Source organism: Nomascus leucogenys, chromosome 11 (assembly GCF_006542625.1).
Source record: "Nomascus leucogenys isolate Asia chromosome 11, Asia_NLE_v1, whole genome shotgun sequence".
Lineage (NCBI taxonomy): Eukaryota > Metazoa > Chordata > Mammalia > Primates > Hylobatidae > Nomascus > Nomascus leucogenys.
In genome coordinates, this window is record NC_044391.1 from 104,326,927 (window position 1) to 104,350,242 (window position 23,316).

Here is a 23,316-nt window from a genome sequence, read left to right on the forward strand (position 1 = left end):
TGGGAGGTTGAGGTAGGCGGATCACCTGAGGTCAGGAGTTTGAGACCAGCCTGGCCAACATAGTGAAACCCCATCTCTACTAAAAATACAAAAAATTAGCCAGGCATGGTGGCACACGCCTATAGTCCCGGCTACTCAGGAGGCTGAGGCAGGAGAATTGTTTGAACCGGGGAGACGGAGGTTGCAGTGAGCCAAGTTAGCACCACTGCACTCCAGCCTGGACGACAGAGCAAGACTCCGTCTCAGAAAAAAAAAAAATAAAATAAATAAAAAACAAAGAAACAAAAAAATCACAAGAGGCTTTGATACAGGAGGAAGGAGCCAATTTGAGGGTCTGGTGGGTGACAGGCAGGGATTCATACTTTGTTTTTAGTTGGTTAGGTTTGCACTCCAGCCTCGGTGACAGAGTGAGACTCCGTTGAAAAAAAAAATGCAATTGAGTGAGTGAATAACATTGTTGGGGTCAGCCAAAGCATGTTGGGGTGGGGTGGGGTGGGGTGGTGGGGCTGGTGGAGATATGAGGAAGTTAGAATACGTGAGCACTTAAGAAACTTTGCCAGGACAGCATGAGGGAATATCTGGAAAGCAAATGAGATTTTAGAATTTTGACAACAGAATTTATTTCACAATTTTATCTGTAGTCAATCTTGGTCTTAATATAAAACTAGTTAAGTTAAAAACAAAATAAAACTTTTTTTTTTTTTTTTTGAGACAGAGTCTCACTCTGTCGCCCAGGCTGGAGTGCAGTGCTACGATCTTGACTCACTGTAACCTCTGCCTCCCAGGTTCAAATGATTCTCCTGCCTCAGCCTCCCAGACAGCTGGGATTACAGGAGCCCGCCACTATGCCTGGCCAATTTTGATATTTTTAGCAGAGACAGAGTTTCACAATATTGGCCAGGCTGGTCTCAAACTCCTGACCTCAGGTGATCCAACAGCCTCAGCCTCCCAAAGTGCTAGGGTTACGGGTGTAAGCCATGGCGCCCGGCCTAAACATCTCTTCTTTATGCCTGCCAACACTTCACCAAAATTGGCATCTCTTGGAGGCACTAAGGTGGGGTGAAGGGACTTGTTGCTGAGGAAGGGGCCTGAGCATTATAAAATGAAACTCTTTTTTCATTGGCAGAGATTCTTCTTCCATCCCTTTTTATAGTTTATACTTCTTTTACTTAGTGGGCAGAGGGAAACCTCACAGCAAATCATCCTAGAGAACCAAGTCCCGGGTCAGGAAGGAGTGGCTCATGTATTTGTGTCCTCAGACCTTCCTGGCCTTCAAGCTTAGAGCCGCAAACAGGAGTCCAGAGGGGGGATCTAGGACCTTACAAAGCAAGAAAAGTGTGAGAAGGACAAAGGTGGGGTAGATTGGGTAGGGGCTGGAGCCATCCTGGCTACTTTCTTTTAGGAAGGTGAAGCCGTGATGTCAGTGCTGTAGACCAATGGGTCAACATCAGCCCCTGTGGTCAATGGACCTTCATCACCAGGGGTTGGGAGGCTGTGCTCCTGAGGAGGTGCTACACCTGGGGCAGGGTTGGAAGCAGGCTGGAAAGGGCCTTGCTCTCATCATCCGTCGTATACGTTCCTGTTAATCCACTTCTCTTCGTATGTATACTGGAATTTATTTGCCCAAGTTCCCTCCAAAAAGTAAACCACTAATTCCACAATGTGCACCTTGACGGTAGGCACCTGGGGTAGGCAGCATACACATTGCCTCCAGGGGTTCCTCCCTCTCCTGACGCTATGGTTGGAAGGTGTCCCCCAAACCGTATATTGGAAACTTAATCTACAATGCAACAGTGTTGAGAAGCAGGACCTTTAAGAGGCAATGGGGTCATGATGGCTCTGCCCTCATGGATGGATTAATGCTATTATTACAAGTGTGGGGCCCCCTCTTGCTCTCTCTTCTGTGTCCTCGCATCATGTGATGCCTTTTACCATGTTACGATGCAGCAAGAAGATGCACATCAGATTTGGCCCTTCCATCTTGGACTTCCCAGCCTCCAGAACCATGACCAAATCAACTTCTATTGCTTGTAAGTTATCAAAAAATCTGTGATAACGGCACAGAATGGACTAAAATCTGGTATTCAAGCCCTTGTGTAGTCCCCTTCCACAGTGTACCAGGGATGGTCTGTGTGAACCCTAAAAAAACAGACACGCGATAGTATGTTTCTTCTGTGATTAGGTTATAAAAAATATGACAGCTTTCATCTTGGTCAGTCTCTGTCTCTCTCTTTTTTGAGATGGAGTCTCGCTCTGTTGCCCAGGCTGGAGTGCAGTGGCACGATCTCGGCTCACTGCAACCTCTGTCTCCTGGGATCAAGCGATTCTTCTGCCTCAGCCTCCCAAGTAGCTGGGACTACAGGCGCGCACCACCATGCCCGGCTAATTTGTTTGTATTTTTAGTAGAGATGGAGTTTCACCATATTGGCCAGGCTGGTCTCAAACTCCTGACCTTGTGATCCGACCACCTTGGCCTCCCAAAGTGCTGGGATTACAAGTGTGAGCTACCGCTCCCAGCCCTCTCTCTCTTTCTCTCAGATCACTATAGGTAACTAATATAGGCCCTCTTATTTATCTCAGCTCCTACAAGAGTATCTGGCATTTAGCAAATCCTTATCAATGCTGATCAAATGAATGAATGAACAAATGTGGCAACATTTAAGTAAACTAGTAATGTAGTCAGTCTAAGCTAAGAGTTGAGACATTTCATATGTAACTTTAATGTGGTTTATCTTCTCAGGAATTCCTACCAAGTGATAATGTGGCAATGGAGAATAGAATAAAACAAATTATAGAAAGATGATTTAACTTATTGATCTGAGCAAAAACCTAAGATGATTGTAAACAAAATTTGATACAGCACAAAGATGAATCATAAAAAATAAATGACATGCACAAATCTCCAAAGTAAGTTTTTATTACAAAAACCTTTACTACAATTCAGTGTTTTATTAAGACTAAAGTCAGGACCTTGCCAACCTACTGAGTCATAAGGAAACACATGAGGAAAGTCAACATGGTCTCTAGGCTGACCTGAATTATTCCTTGACTAAGAATTCTAGGGTTATGTGGACTTTTCTGTTAACACCCTGACTTAGTTCCTTTCTTTAGCAGCACAAAACTCAGCAGAAATAAAAATCTAGGCAGGCTGCTCTACGGAATAAAGTGAACAATAGAAAATATGGATATGAAGTGCAGAAGCAGCAAATTACCACAAGAGGGGACTATACACTCAAGAAAGAACAGTTGGTTAGCGAAGTTTCTCTATTATCAAAAATAAAAAAATAAAAATACTTTAAGAAGTTTATTCCATGCCTTCATCTTTACAGCCCAGCTAAACAATCCCATAAAATGAGAAACTGACTAATGTTTTACAAAGCCCCTCAGTCTCCTTCAAGAGAGTGGAGGATTTATTAAGGGTAGGCTATTTTGTTATCTGCAAAGCTCTCCTTTCATCTACCCTAATGTCTCATGATGCTGGATAAAGCCATTTCCCCAGTAAGGTGAGCGTATGCTGGTATGCAGGTGTGAGCCTTCAGGCAGAGTGTGGTGTCACTGTTCTCATAGGCAACTTGGTGTAGGGAGAAGACCAAAGACCTTGATGTCAGACCAACATGAATTCAAGCTCTGGCTCTGCCATCAGTTAGCCAGGTGACATTTAAGTGATTTGGTTCCCTTAAGTCTCAGTTTACTCATTCACCTATAAGTTGTGAGAATGAAATGAGACATAGATAAAGTGCTTAGCCTAGAGTCTGGCGCTTTGTTAATAATTAAGGGCCATTATTATTGTCTCTTGCTTATTATTTAGTTCTATCATCTGTAGCCACCTAATTCTTAGTCTAGCAATTCTGGAGCAGGAGTCATCAAGATAAAAAATATAAGCTGATTTGTTCTTTTCGTTGGTTTTACATAAAAAAACTTAGACAACCTGAGATATGTTGTTCTTTTTGATGATTTAAAAAAACATTTAAGGCCGGGCGCGATGGCTCATGCCTGTATTCCCAGCACTTTGGGAGGCTGAGGTGGGTGGATCACCTGAGGTCAGGAGTTCAAGACCAGTCCGGCCAACATGGTGAAACCCTTCTCTAATAAAAATACAAAAATTAGCCAGGCGTGGTGGTGTGTGCCTGTAGTCCCAGCTACTTAGGAAGCTGAAGCAGGAGAATCAGTTGAACCTGGGAGGCAGAGGTTGCTGTGAGCCGAGATTGCGCCATTGTGCTCCAGCCTGGGTGACAAGAGTGAAACTCTGTCTCAAAAAACAAAAACAAAAAATTTAAAGTGGAAAAGCAGTTAAGTGCTACACCAGGAATATGTATGTTACATGAAACCATAAAACACAGATAGTAAAAGCACTGAAAGTCCATTTAATAAACAAAGCAAAGGCATTTTTTTTTAAGATCAAGGGTAAAATAAAATCTTCAGTGCAAACACAGGTAGTATTAGTTACAATTGACCCTTGGTTTATAGTTTGAAGGCTTATTCTACTTTACATATATTATGTTAATTCAACTATCTCAAATGTTGACTTTGAGTGGCTAAAATATTCTAAAGGAAACTAGAAAATAAACCGCTCACTATATCTTTCATAAAATAAACAAAAAGTATTTAGAAATTGATGTGCTGCCTGAACTTAAATCACACATGACTCACTTGGTTTGAATAGAAGATGGTGGTTTATATTGTTTGAAGGACCCACACTGTAAGGGAACTTCCCAACATCCATCCTGGAAGTGATGAAAGAATTCTCTAAATTCCATTATTTTCATTTCCCCTGGGCAACAATTAGATTCTCTGGTATCCAGATGATTGACACCTTAGGCGGATTTTATAGAAACCCATACCCATAAGGCAGAGACCAACCACGATGGCCCCAATCACAGGAAGCACAATTGTGTAGTCAGACGAGCACTCATCCACTAAGAGAGAAAACAAATACAATACAGTGGGTAAGGTTTGGTGATGCAGTCCAGAAAGCAGGCTAGAGGGGAAAGAAGATGAGCTTTGGCATCAAACAAAGCTTGACTTTTAACTCCACCATTAACTAGCTTTGTGACCTTGGGCAGGTAATTCACCCTTGCAATTTCCTAATTTATAAAGTAAGCAAATAATATGTAAGACTGTCAGAAGATTAAACAACCATATTTTCTCAGTGATTAACATTCAATAATCATAATCCTCATTTCCTGAACTGAGTAAGAAGTCACTCCAGGCATACTCCCTGCTAAGTGAGATATGCTTACATAAAAGAGATCAGCCGGGCACAGTGGCTCACGCCTGTAATCCCAGCACTTTGGGAGGCCGAGGCGGGCGGATCATCTGAGGTCGGGAGTTTGAGACCAGCCTAACCAACACGGAGAAACCCCATCTCTACTAAGAATACAAAATTAGCCGGGCGTGGTGGCACATGCCTGTAATCCCAGCTACTCGGGAGGCTGAGGCAGGAGAATCGCTTGAACCCGGGAAGCAGAGGTTACAGTGAGCCGAGATTGCACCACTGCACTCCAGCCTGGGCAACAAGAGTGAAACTCCATCTCAAAAAAAAAAAAAAAAAAAAAGACTATTTGTGTGACCAGTGACCAGATTACAGATGATCTCTTGAGAAACGTGATTTTTATCCACTTTATAAAACATTTTTGTCACTCCTAAGGTTCTATTGTATTACTTTTAGCTAATATTAGAAAACAGACCAAATTATTTATGAGAGCTTAAAAGTGACAGTTTACAAACTTATCAAGACTGTTTTTTCTTTATACCGTTAGAAAACGCTTACTCAATTCATTTAAATGTAATTGATTGGACTACTAAATCTCAACTGAGGAAAGACGGGGTCTGGGGTAAAAGGGGAAGTTGATAGAATACTCTAATGAGACTGGGAGAAAAGAGCAAATAAATGAAGAACCATGTCTTAGTCATTATAGCTAAAAAGATACATGTGTGAGGTCATTGTATGAATTAACACTGAAATTATGTCCTGAACCAAGGATCACCATCAACCCAATTCAGTGTACCTGAGATCTGAGAAAAAAAGGATCGGAAGAGGACAGAGAAGACAGAATGGCAATTAATTAGAGATTCCAGGAAAAAGAAAATTTGGACAGGAAAGAAACTGTGCTTGTAGTATACTATTTGGCTTGACAGCAGACAAAAAAAAAATATTTATAAAACTATAATAATGTGTGCCTTAATACCTTACTGATTTAACCAAAAATAGTTGTGTAACCACAAATCTTTATGTGCTGTAGCAGGAAGTCTAAAACGGATCAATTGGGAACTATCACGATAAGCTTTTTATTTTTTAGAGTTATGAAGACAGCAATCAGAAGAAATTGTTAAAATTGGTTAAAAGTATCTTGTATCTTGGGGCAGGGAGGCAGAGGGACAGACAAATGTTGCTTTCCATGATAAGACCTTTTGGAGTACACGAAACTTTGTTACTTATATATGTTTCTCCTTTTTTTGCAGCCTGGAACTCCTGAATTCAAACCATCCTCCCACCTCGTCCTCCTGAGTAGCTGGGACTAGGGGTGTGTGCCACCATGCTGGGCCAATTTTTTATTTTTTACACATGCGGTCTTGCTATGTGGCCCAGGCTGGTTTCAAACTCCTGGGCCCAAGCAATCCTTGACTTCCCAAAGTGCTGGGATTACAGGTGTGAGCCACCACACCTGGCCTATATTTCTTAAACGAAAAAAGAACTTTGACCAGTTAAGGAATTAAAACGAGGGGGATAAAATACAAAAAGTTAAAATGTAAAGCACACACCTGTTGACCCAATAATTCCATCTCTAGAAAATTATCCCAAAGATATATTCACACAACTATGCAAAGATATATTACAGCACTGTCCATTTTATGAGAGACAATTTAAATATACATAAAAACTAAAATAGTATTCAGACAATAGAAAATAATAGAGCCATTGAAAAGAATGTGGTAGGTCTTAGTATTCTGTAACAGAAGTTCCCTAAGCTCCGTGAAGCATCACGTGAACCCAAACCCATGTGCTTGTGGGTCCGGTGTGAAAAGATACACCAAAAACTGGCAGGAGGACTGGGAAGGAAGTGGAGGGCAACTTTTACTCTATAGTTTTGTTAAACTATTAAATTATTTAATATTGTTTAAACATTTCTAAAATGCAAAAGAGTACACAAAGAAAAGACGTGACTGATCCAATCATCCCATTTCTTCTATTGGAATCAACCACTATCAACATTTTTGGGCATGTGGTTCCTCTGTGAATGTGTGTGTGCGTGTGTGTGTGCGCGTGTGTGCACGTGTGCAAACTCACGTGCATGCTTAAAGCAAAATCACTCTATTTTAAATAGTCTATGCTCATTATAAATAACTAAAATAATAGAGAATAGCACAAACAAAAAGGTAAAACCAATTACCCCAAAACCATACACCCAGAAATGTCATTGCTAATATGGAAAAACATTATTTCAGGCATCTTTCTTTGGAACTACAAGGATAGATAGGTAGAAAAATAAATAGAAACTTTTATTAAGATAGGATCATACAAGTACTATTTTATTACATTTGTTAATTTCAATTTTACTTGCGTTTAATAGGATAAAAAACTTAAATCAAACTGAAGGAATTATCACACACCAATGTTTCTTTGTCACGGGAAATACTGGTTCATAAAGGGTCCCTTTAAAGTTCTAAAAAGAGATTATGAAGTATGCATTAAACAATTAGGAAATACATTAAGAAGTTATGAAGCAAATTGGACTTGTGTTTGCTAAACTTCGTTTCCAGCTTAAACATTATCTATTGATACTGTTTTGAAAGAGTAGCACTAACAGATTCCCTTCCATCTCCCCTCTCTTCAACTCCCAAAATTTTTTTTTTGAGACAGGGTCTTGCTCTGTTGCCCAGGCTGGGGTACAGTGGTGCGATCATAGTTCGCTGAAGCCTCAAACTCCTGAGGTCAGCCATCCTCCCACCTCAGCTTCTCAAGTAGCGAGTAGTACAGGCAAATGCCAACCCACTCAGCTACTTTTTAATTTTTTTGAAGAAATGGGGTTCTTACTATGTTGCCCAGGCTGGTCTTGAACTCCTGGCCTCAAGTGATCCTCCAACCTCAGCCTCCCAAAGTTTCAGGCGTGAGACACTGTACCCAGCCAACCCCAAATTTTGAATAGTTATGTTACTGTTTCTAACATTGTCTAGGTTTTTTTTTTTTTTTTTTTTACAAAGTAAACTGGTTTTATTGTGAAATTCTCATAGATGGAAAATTAAATATTTATTCTGCCCATTTCATTTTAGAATAACCTTATCACTTATTTTTGTACCATGCATTTCAATTGCCTGTTAAATGAAAAATGTTTTAAAAACTATTAATTTTTGATGTTTTTAGCTTAAATTTTATCATTAAGAAGCCCACAATGCCAGCAGCCACCCTCCAAGCCCTTGTGTGAAGAATGTTTTGGTCACTATTTCAACTTAAGGAAACAATCTTTGACCTTGATCCATTGTCCAGGTTTATGATACTTCAATTCTATTTGATAACTATCATTCCTGTAGTCTTTAAAATGTGGCCGGGCATGGTGGCTCACGCCTGTAATCCCAGCACTTTGGGAGGCTGAGTTGGGCGGATCACGAGGTCAGGAGATCGAGATCATTCTGGCTAACACGGTGAAACCCCATCTCTACTAAAAATATGAAAAAATAAAAAAAATAAAAAAAAACGGGCGTGGTGGCAGGCTCCTGTAGTCCCAGCTGCTTGGGAGGCTGAGGCAGGAGAATGGCGTGAACCCAGGAGGCGGAGCTTGCAGTGAGCCAAGATCACGCCACTGCACTCCAGCATGGGAGACAGAGCATGACTCTGACTCAAAAAAAAAAAAAAAAAATGTTCTGACTATTTAACACATTCATATGATTTAAAAAGTCAAAATAATACAAGATGCTGTACATTGAGAAGTTTCACTTCCACACTTGCCCCTTCTTCTTAGTTCTCCCTGTCCCCATTAGATGATTACTTAGTTCTTGTTTATATTTCTGATGTTTCTTTGTGCAGATAGAACAATAATGAATATACTATTATGCACTATGCTTTTTTGATATAATATATTTTGGAACTCTTTCCTTAAACATACATAGCATCCTCATTCTTCTTGTAGCTGTATAGGATTCCATTGTGGGATGAATCACAGTTTTAAAATCTGGCCCCTATTGATGGACCCTTGGCTTGTTTTCATTATTTTGCTATTATAAATAATGTTGTAATGAATAACCATGTTCAAATATCATTTCATATATGTGAAGGTGTGTTTGTGTTCTCAGGCCCATAATTGTTTATTTAGTACGTTTTATATATAAATGGATCAACATCCTCCCATCTCAGCCTTCCAAGTAGTTTGGGACTACAGTCATGTGCCACCATGCCTGGCTAATTTTTGTATTTTTTGTAGAGATGGGGTTTCCCCATGTTGCCCAGGCTGGTCTTAAACTCCTGGGCTCAAGCAATCCTCCCACCTCAGCCTCCCAAAGAGTTGGGATTACAGGTGTGAGCCACTATGCCAGGCCTACTATGACTTTTCTATTCCTAAAGACTGTTTATTTCCTTGTTTATATTGAGACTCATTTCCTCTCTCAGTGAATTTCATTGTCAAGCAATATTTTTTTATAAGGGCTTATTTGTGTTGCATCCTTTGAATTATTTCATGGTTAAGAATATCTGCCTGGTGACAGAGCAAGACTCCATCTCAAAACAAACAAACAAACAAAAGAATATCTCCCTATTGTCTTTATACTTCATATTTTTGGGTCACACTTTCTTTTTCTTAGATCATTGTAGAAATTATTTGCTGGCTTTAAATGTTGTTGTGAAGAAATTGGAAGTCAACTTTAACTTTCCCTTTTTATAGCTGATTTTATTTTATTTTCCATAAAGGCCTAAAGACTTCTTTATGTTTGAAGTTTTATGGCTTGTTTCTAATATGTCCCAGTGTTAAACTTTTGGTATCGATTCTTTTTTGGGACATGCTCTTTTAATCCCAACTTCAATTATTTATCTCAAGGAAATTTCCTTAAATCTTCAAATACATCTTCATTCTATTTTTGAGGTCTATACACCAGAGGCACCAATTATACTTATGTTGGATGGGCCGAATAGCTTCTATATCTAGTAGCTTCCCTGTAATGCTTTAATCATAAGGTTTATCTGTATTACCTGTAATGATCTCAGTCATTCTCTCTGTGAAAATAATATAATTTCCTCCCTATTTATTCTGCCTCTGACTGTTTCTATACATTATGTAGTGTATTGCTTTGACACTCATCTTGTTTTCTTACTATTTCATTTTAACATCTTATCTTTAAACTCTGATTACCTGGAATTCACGTTAAGTGATTCTCAGCATTAAGCAATTGTCAGGAATTTCTTTCTGTTCCTTGAATTATGTTTTCTTTGTATTTTACTATTTTCATTTCTAACTTTCTGTTATGGACTAAATTGTATCCCCTCCCTGCCCCCAAATTTACATGGTCAAGCCCTAACTTCCAGGACCATTGAACATGTATTAGGACACAGGGTCTTTCAAGAAGTCAGTAAGTTAAAATGAGGTCATTAGGGTAGGCCTCTATCCAATATGAATGGTATCCTTACACAAAGAGGACATATGGATACAGACAGGTACAGAGGGAAGACCACAGGAAGGCACAGGCCATCTACAGCCAAGGAGAGAAGTTTCAGAAAAACCAATGCTGCTGAGACTTTGACCTTGAATTTCTAGCCTCCAGAACTGTGAGAATACACATTTCTGTTATTTAAGGCATCCAGACTGTGGTATGTTACTAAGACAGTCTTAGCAAACTAATACACCCTCACTCTTTTTTTTTTTTCTTTTTGAGACAGAGTTTCGCTCTGTCACCCAGGCTGGAGTGCAGTGGCGTGATCTTGGCTCATTGCAAGCTCTGCCTACTGGGTTGACGCCATTCTCCTGCCTCAGCCTCCCGAGTAGCTGGGACTACAGGCACCCATGACCACGCCTGGCTAATTTTTTGTGTTTTTAGTAGAAATGGGGTTTCACCGTGTTAGCCAGGATGGTCTTGATCTCCTGACCTCATGATCCACCCGCCTCGGCCTCCCAAAGTGCTGGGATTACAGGTGTGAGCCACCGCACCCGGCCTCACTCCTTTTCTTAATTTAATTTCATACTATTCTTATTTTGCTGCAGTATTTTGGCACAGTGGCCATGCAGTTTGTTTTCATTTTGCTCATGCTCGAGTGTGTCAGTCCAGATACTCCATTTCCTATGATACCATTTGGATGAAATACGGTCTTTCTTTCCATTGCATCTGAGATCAGTTAATGGTTCCCTTTGGGTTAGATATTTGGATTCTATTCTCTTTTTCGTAGCATGGAAACTAGCTGCAGCCTGGAGCGATCGTCTGCTTTGGGGTTGCTTCCCCAGTTCACCTCCGTCTGTCCCTACCTTTACTCTTCCCAGTCTTCCCGGGAGCCATTTTCACTATCCTAGGTTGGAAAAGGAAGAAGATATAGCAACTCACTCTTTTTTTTTTTTCTTCCAGGTTTAGTAATGGAGGAGTTCACAGAATTTTTTTTCCCTCTCATCACAGGCTTCTTAGGGTGAATGTGTGTGTGGTTAGGAGGGCAGGCAGGTGAGGAGCCCAGCTCCACTGCCCCCTCTGCTCTCCACCTGGAAAGTGGGCAGGACTGTGAGTAAATTACACATCCAAGTGTTTATTTACTGGCCATTCCAATGAAACCTTTGCTTTTTGTGGTTACCAGAATGCTAATTCAAATTAATTCTAAAAGTAATTGGTACTGGGGTGGGGGGAATAGATAGCAGGAGTCCAAGCAGTGGCCATCATCCAAAAGAACTCACTGAAGAAGGTAGCGAGGAAAACTAAATTTAAGTGGTCATATCCCTCTATGCTTGATTTTAAATTCTGCTTCTTGTTTCATCTGCTAGGGGAGAAATTTCCACATGCTAGAAGGTAAATCTTACATTAATCATTCTGCAGAAGAGTGAGTGGCCGGTGAATAAACACCTCGTCCTCTGCCCTACAGAACTTTCAAGTGCCCTTAACGCTGGACACAGGGGAGCCTGCAGCAGGTGCCAGTTTGAAGGAGGAGGTGGAAGGAGATCACAGCTCTCCAAAGCCAAGCTCTTGCTGTTAAGCCCGAGTCACTTTGGGGAACTCCCGGATCCTCATATCAGATTGTCATCAACATCTCCTGTTTTAAGAGGGAAACAGACATCTCCTGACACTCTGGATGTCTTCAGGGGCTCTTACTGCTCTTTTGAAGCTGCGGTGTGCCCTCCCCACAGCCCCACTTCTAAGAAAACAAGGACAGCAAAAATGCCTCCTGGGACAGTCGGTACATTTCCTAAGTAAGCAGTAGTTTTAGAGTTGTTGCCAAATTTCATAAACGTCATGTTAAAAATAACGAATGGCACCTCCGGAAAATTTGGAAAAACAAGAAAACTTCCAGTCAGTAGAATCAAATAAGAACATTCCTCTCCCTTTTCTCTGAATGAAAAACCCCCATCAATGTAATAGGAAACCATGAATAACATCCTAAGCCATATTTTAATAGAATTTTTCCCTCAGATATCAACCGTCCTGCATCAGGAATGTACTGCTTTCGGTGAATGTTTGCGTAAAAGGGAAATGAGTGATCCTCCAGGCAGGGCTACCTCTTCCTGCTCGCCATTCCAGATTGTTTCCCTGCTCTGCCTCCCTCCTCTCCTGCAATGGTCCAAATGGACACATTTACAAGAATAAAACAGCATCAAAGAAAAGCCGACAAACCAGGAAAAAAGTAGCTAAGAAGGCAGACAACACATGAAGTTGAAGGAACTGAAGAGCTAACATTTATTGAGCCCCTCCTTTTTTGCCATGATTTTTGATATGTGCTTTAAATTTAAAAAGTGAAATACGCAGTTTCCTAATTTTTTAAACTGATAATACATTGCAATAGAGTAGGATATGTTTTTTTTAAAAAAAATAGTATATTAAGATCATGTATAATTTAAGTAAACCAAATTTGGGTGAAATCCAGGAGTTTAAAATCATTTTGTAATCAACTTTGAAATGCATTGGTTTTTTTAAAGTGAAGTTTTTAAAAACTGAAAATCAGGACTCTTGAAAATGTAGAAGAAAAATCAGTCAATTTGTAAATGTCTTCCCCACAGTTCTCCCTCTGGGTTTTTGCTTTCTCCCTTCTCACAAGCACCCCGCTCATGTCTCTGCCTATTGCCCCTAATTCCGGAAGCCAGCACTGTATATTCAGGTATGGCAGAGGGCGTCAAGCACACCTGGCACGGCCTCCCCAAAGCAACAGGAGGAAGTGGGGGAGGTGCCGTTTCTTAGCACTGCGGTAGCCCTTTGGTGGAAAGTTAGGTTTCCTAATCAGCTCAGGAGGGTGCAACAGGCAGCGAGACAGGTCAATCCTTACACTTCAGGCTGAATATGATGCTGGAATTCCCAAGACCTTAACTTTGCACATTTTGAAGAAAGTGGGGCTTTATATGCGTTCATATCCTCTACTGGGCCTCTTTCTGGCCACCAGACATGCGGTTAGCAAAATGACAAGCAGTCCTGTGATACTCAGGCCCATGGCCACAGGGATTTCTCTCCTGTTTCTGTCACTGAAGCATTCATCCGCTGTAATTGAAGTCAGAGTAACAAGTGTTACAGACTGGCCACAAATGCTGGGAAGTGGCACTGCCACATCTGCCTCAGCTTTGGAGAGAAGAAGACGGAGGGGGAGATGGAGCTGTTGGGGCTCAGACAACAGTGGGTGAAAACAAGAGGGAAAGGGTCAATACAGCGGATCTGACATGTGTAGCACTGGTAATTAGTTACGGAGCTTATTAAATTGCAGATCCCCAGACACATGCCCAAGAAATGATAATTCAGTGGGTCTGAGCTGGGGCTGGTGGGATTCTGATGCTGCTTCCAGGCAGATCCAACTTTGAGAAAATGCTAGTTTGGCCTAGAGGGTTGTGATCAGAGTTATGTCTTGACTCTCAAGCTAGAGTAATTCCCGGAGCCATATTCTCCAACTCTAGTAATAGTTTGAGACAGAGTCTCACTGTGTCACCCAGGCCAGAATGCAGTGACACAATCTCGGCTCACTGCAACCTCTGCCTTCTGATTTCAAGTGATTTTTATCCCTCAGCCTCCCGAGTAGCTGGGATTCCAGGCAAGTGCCACCATGCTGGGCTAATTTTTTGTATGTTTAGTAGAGATGGGGTTTTGCTATGTTGGCCAGGCTGGTCTCAAAGTCCTGGCCTCAAGTGATCCACCTGCCTTGGCCTCCCAAAGTGCTGGGATTACAGGAGTCAGCCAACACACCCAGCCCTAACTCTGTGTTTCTTAAAGGGGCTGCTCAGATAGCTTGGGGCTCCTAAATCAGCATAATAAACAGCAAAAGGAAAGGACAGCAAAAACCCTAAAACTCAATAAACAAAAAACAATGTTTGCAGGTTCCAGGATTTTAGGGAGGAGGAGATTTTAGGAGTCAGGAGTCTACTGTTTGGGATGACCATTATGTTTTACAAGGCTCAGCTTTGACACTTGCTGGATTCCTCTCCAGTTCTTCCAGCTCCATCAATCAAGACTTCTTTAGTCCACCCTCTCATCACCAATGCTGTCAATCACAACTTCCTCTGGGCTCCCATAACCCTTTGCACATGTATCTTTTAAACACCATATGGTATGGTAACTTGCTCCTCTTTTCCCCCTTCTCTTACTCTCTAGTAGAAAATCCTGTTTACAGAATGACATACCTCTTCACATTTGAGCAACTTTAGTGAAATTTGAAGTGCAAAGACTAAGACGATGGCGTTGAGTTGACAGGGTTACAGTGGGAGAACAAGGGGAACATTTTGGAAGTGGAATTGTTAGGGCTTTGTGACTATCTGTATGAGAGGGTGCTGGAGGGAGAGGAGTTAAGGGGAACTCTGAAGTGTGTTGTTTGGAAAACTATCCAATTAATGATGGTTTTAAGAAAAAAAAATGTAAAGACAAGCGAGCTTTTCTATGCATCCCTGTGAACACTGGCGTGCACTGCTGAAAGGTTTTATTTCCTACCTCTGCCACTAAGAGGTTTCCCAGACCTGATCACTTCCTGCTTCATAGAGGTTCTGAAGGGGAAGAAGAGCAAGTGTGTACCTTTTTTTAAGATCACACGATTACAGAAGTTTTTCAAACCTTCATAATGATTGTAAAAGAAAGAAATAGTTTTTCAACACTAGCAGTTTTGAGAGTGGATGACAAATGGGGCCAACCTCTACTGGCAAATTTTTATATGACTGTGGGACTCCAACAAAGCCTACAGAAACCAGGGGACCCAAGGCAAGCAACACCCCGTCCTTCCTCTGCCAAATGCTTCCCACTGAGTACATGAGGAGAAGTTTTCTGCTACACGCATCTGCAATTTCATGATGGAACCCAAAGCAAAATCAGATTCATATTGTAGACATTTAAACTACGGCTAAACTTCTAGCTAAATCTATTTTTGATAACTGGGAAGTACCATTCACATTTTTTAGTTATTATGAGAGGGATGTTTTATAAATTGAAGTACATGACCCTCCTGGTTATATGTAGAAATCCTCATAACACTGTTTTCCTGGAAGGGAGAAGAGGGCGTTTTCTGGTATCTGACTCTCCTGGTCATATGCAGAAATCCTTGTAACAATGTGTTCCAGAAAGGGAGAAGAGGGCTTTTCTGGAAAGTCACCCTGGTCTGTTCCTGGCCCTTGCCCAGGGACCTGTTTTCCTCCAGGGCAGTCATCAGGCAAGCTCTGCCTGTGATGGTCAGAACTCAAAGCAGAATTAGAGGGAAACTAAAACCAACTATGAGGAAACACTGTTGGGTGCGACAGCTTATAACTGAGACGAGGGGCTCCAACAGCTTGTGATTGAGACGAGGGGCTCCAACAGAGTTTCCTTCTATCTTGAATTGCTGCATCTTGCTCTTTCCCCTCTGCAGGAGGGGAAGAAACTATTCTGAAATCTCGATTTTACACATTACTGATACTCAGGATCTTTAAAGTGTTCTCCAAACATATCTGAATTTACACCCAACAGGACATAAAGGGAAGTCGCAGGTGGTATTTTCTGTTGTTTTGATTGAGCGCGTGAGTGTTTAAATGAGTCAGAATGTGTGTGAGTCGAAGAGAATGTAATCTGCTGCAGGACAGCCGTGACTGGGTGGGTGCAGGTGCCTGATTCTGAGGTGGCCAGAGGAGCCTGGCCCTGTGAGCTGTGTGGAATCACACTGTCCCAGGAAGCTCATGGTTGCTCCTTCGACAGCTACAGACAGAAAACAATTTGGATCTACCCTGGGGTCTCTAAAGTGTATGTTTGCAACCTGATCGACCCTTAACTTACCATTTCCAAAGCGGTCATCTTCAAAATCAAAGGCTTGAAGTTGGACATTGGTTGTTTTCAGCTGCAGGTGGGCTGACAGCTGGAGGCTCTGTTCACTCACGCACTTGAAGGAATGCCCGACCGCTGTCTGGAACATCACCACCGCATGTTTGATTCCTTGGTAAATTGTCTCTGAAAAGGTGACAGATAGATGCATAAGAGTCCTGACAGGTATCCACTGAGCTCCAGCTGTGGCCAGGCTGCCTGTGCGCAGCTAAATGGCCTTCCTTCCAAGGGGCTCTCTGGGGGTTCTGCCACCTTCTCCCCATGAAAAAACACCCTGGTGCGGTTTGGAGACTTTTTCGGCTGCTCTGTTTGGGGTATAAGAGAGATACCTCACATAAACTGGAATGCGAAAACACTGAAAGGAGAACTTTTGAGAATGTGTTCTTTGGTTATTTTAAATCATTGAGGACAGAGCGGGTGGGAACTAGTCAGTACTTGGGGGCTATAGAGAGGTGCCCCCAAAATTTTAGAGAAAAGAGAAGATTGCTTTCTGAGACTTAGAAAGTCACAGAACCCTTAATGAATCAGTGAAGGGACATGCAGTCAGCAAATGAAGCACTTGCCTATCACCAGGCTGAATGTATTAGACGAGCAGGGTCAAGAACTCACTAGGCGCCAGGTGCAGTGGCTCATGCTTGTAATCCCAGCACTTTGGGAGGCCGAGGTGGGCGGATCACCTGAGGTCGGGAGTTCGAGACCAGCCTGACCAACATAGAGAAACCCCGTCTCTACTAAGAATACAAAATTAGCCGGGCATGGTGGCACATGCCTGAAATCCCAGCTACTTGGGAGGCTGAGGCAGGAGAATCGCTTGAATTTGGGAGGTGGAGGTTGTGGTGAGCTGAGATTGTGCCATTGCACTCCAGCCTGGGCAACAAGAATGAAACTCCGTCTCAGAAAAAAAAAAAAAAAAGAACTCATTAGGAGGGGTTGTTGCATCCATCCACAGAAACAGACAGAAGGGAGAGGCCCATCTCTTCCCTTCTGAGTGCCGCCTGGGGAGAGAAACCTGCCCAAGGACTGTCCCTCTCTTATAACAGGTACACCCTGTTCAAGGAAGTGGAGGCTTCAAGGCAGATGAAGTTAAACATTTTAATAATTGAGGCCAGGCATGGTGGCACACGCCTGTAGTCCCAAGTACTTGGGAGGCTGAGGTGGGAGGATCATTTGAGCCCAGGAGTTTGAGGTTGCAGTGACCTATGATCATGCCACTGCACTCCAGCCTGGGACACAGAGCAAGACTGTCTCTAAAATAAATAAATAAATAGGCCGGGCATGGTGGTTCACGCCTGTAATCCCAGCATTTTGGGAGGCTGAGGCGGGCAGATCACTTGAGGTCTGGATTTTGAGACCAGCCTGGCCAACATGGTGAAACACTGTCTCTACTAAAAATACAAAAATTAGCCGGGAGTGGAGGTGGGCGCATGTAATCCCAGCTACTCAGGGAGGCTGAGGCAGGAGAATCACTTGAACCCGAAAGATGGAGGTTGCAGTAAGGTGAGATTGTGCCACTGCACTCCAACCTGGGCAACAGAGCGAGACTCTGTCTCAAAAATAAATAAATAAATAGATAAAAATAATTAATCATACAATGAACTCCATTTTCTCTAATTCCATGCTTACTAAGCACCCTCTGACTATACTACAGCTTCTTGAATGGTAGACATTTCACTGGCCAGAGGACCCAACTGTCTGGTCCGCTTAGCAGTTACAGTAAGGAATAGTCCCATGATGAATTAACAAGGTGGCATTAATGCCAGCGTCTGTACCTGCAAATGCCCTACGCAATGTACTGAATTACCTGTGTACACTACCGGATCATGTGTTACATCCTGGGTAGTCTGCTAGTACCATCCTCACTAACATTACAACTGTGACTGCTGTGATTACAGCTGATTACCATTCTTAATACCCCCACTAACATGAAAGTCATCATGACTGTGACTCCTTAAGCTCCTGCTCAGCCTTTAGGATCAAGACCTAGAATTGATTTTCCCACACCCTCAGCCTCTAAATTAATTTTTGATCAGACTTCCCCTGCCTTGTTTTTTTTTTTTTTTTGAGACAGTCTCACTCTGTCACCCAGGCTGGAGTGCAGTGGTGAGATCTTGGCTCACTGCAACCTCTGCCTCCTGGGTTCAAGCAATTCTCCTGCCTCAGACTCCGAGTAGCTGGAATTATAGGCACCTGCCACCACACCGGGCTAATTTTTTTTTTTTTGTATTTCTAGTAGAGACAGGATTTTGCCATGTTGGCCAGGCTGGTCTCGAATCCTGGACCTCAGGTGATCTGCCCGCTCAGCCTCCCAAAGTGCTAGTATTACAGGCGTGAACCACTGCACCCCGACTCCCCTGCCTCTTGAGAGATTTCTACTCGATTGCTGGCTAAAATCTAGTCTGTACCTAGTGATAACATTAGCTAATTTATGTTAGCACTCACAATATTTATTCTCTATCCTAACTGAGGAGACAGGTCTAAGTGAATTAATGTATATGAAAACGAGTTGTCAACTATGCTATATCACTTACATTTAACAAACAATCATTGGCAAATCTCCCTGAACGTATCAATACAATGTAGCTGATATTTTAAGTAGACATTACTCCACATTTTCATTTCTTGGTAAGTTTCTTTGGCATAAATTTCTTAATTGGTAAAATAATGTTTAAGCTAGTCAAAGGATAGAGCTTTGAAAAGGAGAAAACAGACATGAAAACTCTTAGTACGGTAACTGCCACAGGGGCATACAAACAAATAAAGGTTATTTAACTTTGCAGGGAAACATTTGGGGCCTCTGAGAGACATCTTGTGTGAGTGGGAGCTCTGCTTCTCTGGAAGTGAACACTGTAGTTCTCTGAGTTTACCCCACTACGAGTCATTCTCCACACAGCAACCAAAGTGAACCTTTATAAATGTAAATCTGAGGTATCATTTTCCTCTCTCCCCTAGACCCCTCGGTGGCATCCTTTCACACTTTAGAATAAAGTCCAAAGTCCTGACCCTTGCCTTGCCCACTGGCCCTACATGCTCTGACCTGGCTGTCTGTCCCTTGACCTCATCCGCTGCTTGTTCTTTCTCCGGGCACACTAGCACTCTGCAGGTCCTTGAACACACTAGCCAGCTCACCCCTTAGGGCCTGTGCATCTGTTCTTCCTGCCATCTGGAAAGAGCTTCCCTAGGCCCAGATACTCCCAAAGAGCTGAATCTCTCTGCTCAAACTTCATGTCTTCAGAGAGGGCCTTTCTCCTCTGAGGGCTTCCCTAATGTCCCACCTAAAATAGCTTTCGATTCCTCTCCACTCCCCCTGCTTGTGTTTGTTCATAGAATTTATCACTACTTGGCCAGGTGCAGTGGCTCACACCTATAATCCCAGCACTTTGGGAGGCCGAGGTGCATGGATCACCTGATGTCAGGTGTTTGAAACCAGGCTGACCAACGTGGAGAAACCCCGTCTCTACTAAAAATACAAAAATTAGCCAGGCGTGGTGACAGGTGTCTGTAATCTCAGCTACTGAGGAGCCTGATGCAGGAGAATCGCTTGATCCTGGGAGGCAGAGATTGCAGTGAGCCGAGAGCAAGTCACTGCACTCCATCCTGGGCGACAGAGTGAGACTGTCTCAAAAAAAAAAAGAACTTATCACTAGTTAACAGAGCACAGGAGTCCCCCTTATCCTTGGGGGATACATCCCAAGACCCCCCGTGTACCAGTGTATGCCTGAAGCCAACCAGTGTATACTGAACTCTAGATATACTACGTTTTTTTCCTGCGTATACATATATACCTGTGATGAAGTTTAATGTATAAATTGTTCACAGTAAGATATTAAAAACAATAGCTAATGATAACATAGAAAAATTGTCACACTATAACAAAAGTGATGTGCATGTGAGCTCTCTCTCTCTCAGAAACTCTAATTGTACTGTATTCACCTGTTTTTGCACCAACCATGAAAAGTGAAACCGTGAATAAGGTGGGGGGGGTACTGTATTATCATTTAATGTGGTGTTGTCCTCTTCCTCTTCTAGAATGTAAACTCCAAGAGGGTAAGAACTATTAGTCTGAAAAATTATGGATCCCCAGTGCCTAATACAGGGCTTGGCATCTAGCAGGCACTAACTACATTTTAGTAGAACGAATGTATGATTCCCAGAGTATAGAATAAGCTGCACTATCGACAGCAAATCTGTCAAAAAGCCACTAAACTCTTTATTGTCGCCAATCATGATCTCTGACGTAATCTAGTCCAGCCTCCTTTATGAGCAGATGGGCAAATTACAGCACACAGAGGCATAGTAAAGGCCCCCAAAATCACATTGCTGGCTGCTTTCTCAGTCTGTTCCTTAAAAGCAGCATCGGCCGGGTGCAGTGGCTCATGCCTGTAATCCCAGCACTATGTGAGACTGAGGTGGGCAGATCACCTGAGGTCAGGAGTTCGAGACCAGTCTCACCAATGTGGTGAAATCCCATCTCTACTAAAAGTACAAAAATTAGCTGGGTGTGGTGGCACACGCCTGTAATCCCAGCTACTTGGGAGGCTGAGACAGGATAATTGCTTGAACCCGGGAGGCAGAGGTTGCAGGGAGATGAGATCGTGCCACTACACTCCAGCCTGGGAAACAGCAAGACTCCATCTCAAAAAAAAAAAAAAAAAAAAAAAAAAAACAGCAGCATCAAACATGTGCAGATTCAATGGGATGAAAGGTGAGCTAACCAGAAACAGCGTCATGGCTGGTAGAACAGGCATTCTGTAATTACTAACCTGGATCTGAGACGGTCAGATAGGCTTCCACTTCACTGACATAATATGATTCTTCATCCTGTAAAACAGCAGGGTGTTAACCTTTGGGTTATCTCTATTCATATGTTTACAATCTTGGTTTATAAAATTTGTTTAGGATTGCAGCTATTAAATCTGGATATAAGGGCTGGGGAGTTACTTGGTACTGGGTCATAATTGTGTATGAAAATTCCAAAAAAGTAAACATACCACAAATAAATAAATAATAACTAACAGTTTTTCCCTGGCCCCAAATTTCCCTACTGCATACTAGTTGCTAGGGCCTGATATTCAAATTCCACCAGTACAATTTGAGTCCCTTCGGTTGGGCCAAATCTCCCCCTGTTAAAATGCAAGTCCACTGGGAAGGTGGAGGAGCAGGAGCATATATTAAGCTTTTACTAGCAATTAATATCTAAGGGTAGGAATTCTTATCCTGAGACCACTCATCCTTTCCTTTTATTTTTAAGACCATCCATCTGGCTTAGAAGGCTCATCCTTAAGGATACCATGGGAGGACCTCCCGGGGTCCATCAACCCTCTGGGAAAAACAATGTATACAAAATGGTGTGTACGTTTTCCTACATAGGGTGTGAATGGCTGTACACAGATTAATGGGTCTATGTCTTCAAAATGGCTAAATGGGGCCACTGGGAGGGATTATGGGAAGAAATGCCTTACCCTGAGATCCCTGGGTATTCTCTAGAAGAGAACCCCAAGTGTTTGTATTTAAAACATAAAGCAGTGCCCCCACATTTCATCTAGGAATTATCTTTCCAGAAAAACAAAAACAAACTACAAAACAGCCCTATATAAACAAAGGGCATGAAACCTTCTAGGGAACTGAATTAGGGTGTAGAAAGGTAAGTTGAAAAGGGAGTTTCCGTTTTTTAATTGAGGTGATCCACAGTGTTCTCAGTTTTAAACATTCCTTAGAAAACCATCTACAAGTAAGAGGTGCGAAAATGGCAGAGCAGCCCAAATCAGAACCTGAAATTGAATTACTTTTAGAGGTTTCAAATATAGTCATTAGAGAAACTTAACAATACTAATCTTGACCACATTATAGCTCATTTGTGTATTATTAGTGGACAAAATGTTGATTCATTACACAATAAAATGGTTCCATAAATACAAACTGTTTTAGTAAGGTCATTGATACTGATACATTGAGCTCTAGATCCTACAATTCATTGAATAGCACCTACCACACAATAGCTTCTTACCCTGTGTTAGGCACTGTCACAGGCACTTCCATGCACTTGCCTTATTTAATCCTCACAATAATCATGAGAGAAAATGAGACTGGGTGACTTGCTCCAGGTCACAGCCCTAAGAGGTGGCAGGGGAAGATATGACCTCCAGCTCTGCCTGCCTCCAAGTCTAGCCTTTAGCATCTCTTTCATACCCACTCCATGCCAGGGATTGTTCTAGGTCCTGGGAGAGGACCTGGTTGCCTCCGTCAAGGTGCTCAGTCTCTTGGGTCTTGAAGGCAAGTTGAACAATGCCCTTAGACCATCCATTTGCTTTAGGGAGAAACACCTCTTTTAAAAAGATACTGTCTTTGTGTTGCTTTTATATACCATTTATTTAGGGTATTTTTAAAAAATTTGGAGCCTCTTTTAATATAAGAGAGACTTATATTTCAGGGTCCACAGTCAGGGTTACAAGACCCCCACGCCATCCCTAAGGGCAAAGCGGGTCCATTGAGGGGTTTTAAGCAGGGCAGTGACATGAGCATAGCTTTGTTTTTGGAAATGGCTTGGGCTGCACTGTGAGATTGATTTGAGGAGCAGCAGAATAGTGATGAGGTCAGCTCAGGCTCCTCAGAGGCCTCTTGGAATCTTCCGTTTGGTGTCTCCCTGACCTGTCCCATCTAAGGGAAGAATGCTTGGCATTTCTGTGAGAGTTCCACAATTCGCCATGTGCATGCTTTCACTGACATTGCCTCACTTGATCCTTACAACGACCCCCTGAGAGAGAATCGATATTATCAGACCATTTTACAGCTGAGAACAAAGAGGCTCAGAAGAGTTAAGCATCTACCACAGATGCACATAGTTTGTAGGTGAGACAAAGCAAGATCCTGCCCTACATTTTCCTCCATGGGATACGT

General features: G+C 42.3%; 1 protein-coding gene across 2 annotated transcripts in view; it reads right to left on the minus strand.

Moving 5' to 3' along the window:
* Positions 1–2,901: 2,901 nt before the first annotated feature.
* Positions 2,902–23,316, minus strand: part of LAMP3 (lysosomal associated membrane protein 3) — a 40,574-nt gene continuing 20,159 nt past the window's right edge. Inside the window, exons 4-6 of one of the 2 annotated variants that reach the window (XM_003256529.4) lie at positions 21,183–21,240; positions 16,378–16,548; positions 2,902–4,916 (exon numbers count right to left, since the gene is read on the minus strand). In XM_003256529.4, coding sequence (XP_003256577.2) covers positions 4,783–4,916; positions 16,378–16,548; positions 21,183–21,240 — 363 coding nt within the window. In that variant the 3' untranslated portion in view covers positions 2,902–4,782. The remainder of the gene's footprint in view (positions 4,917–16,377; positions 16,549–21,182; positions 21,241–23,316) is intronic. The other variant, XM_004089685.3, reaches the window with a different exon arrangement.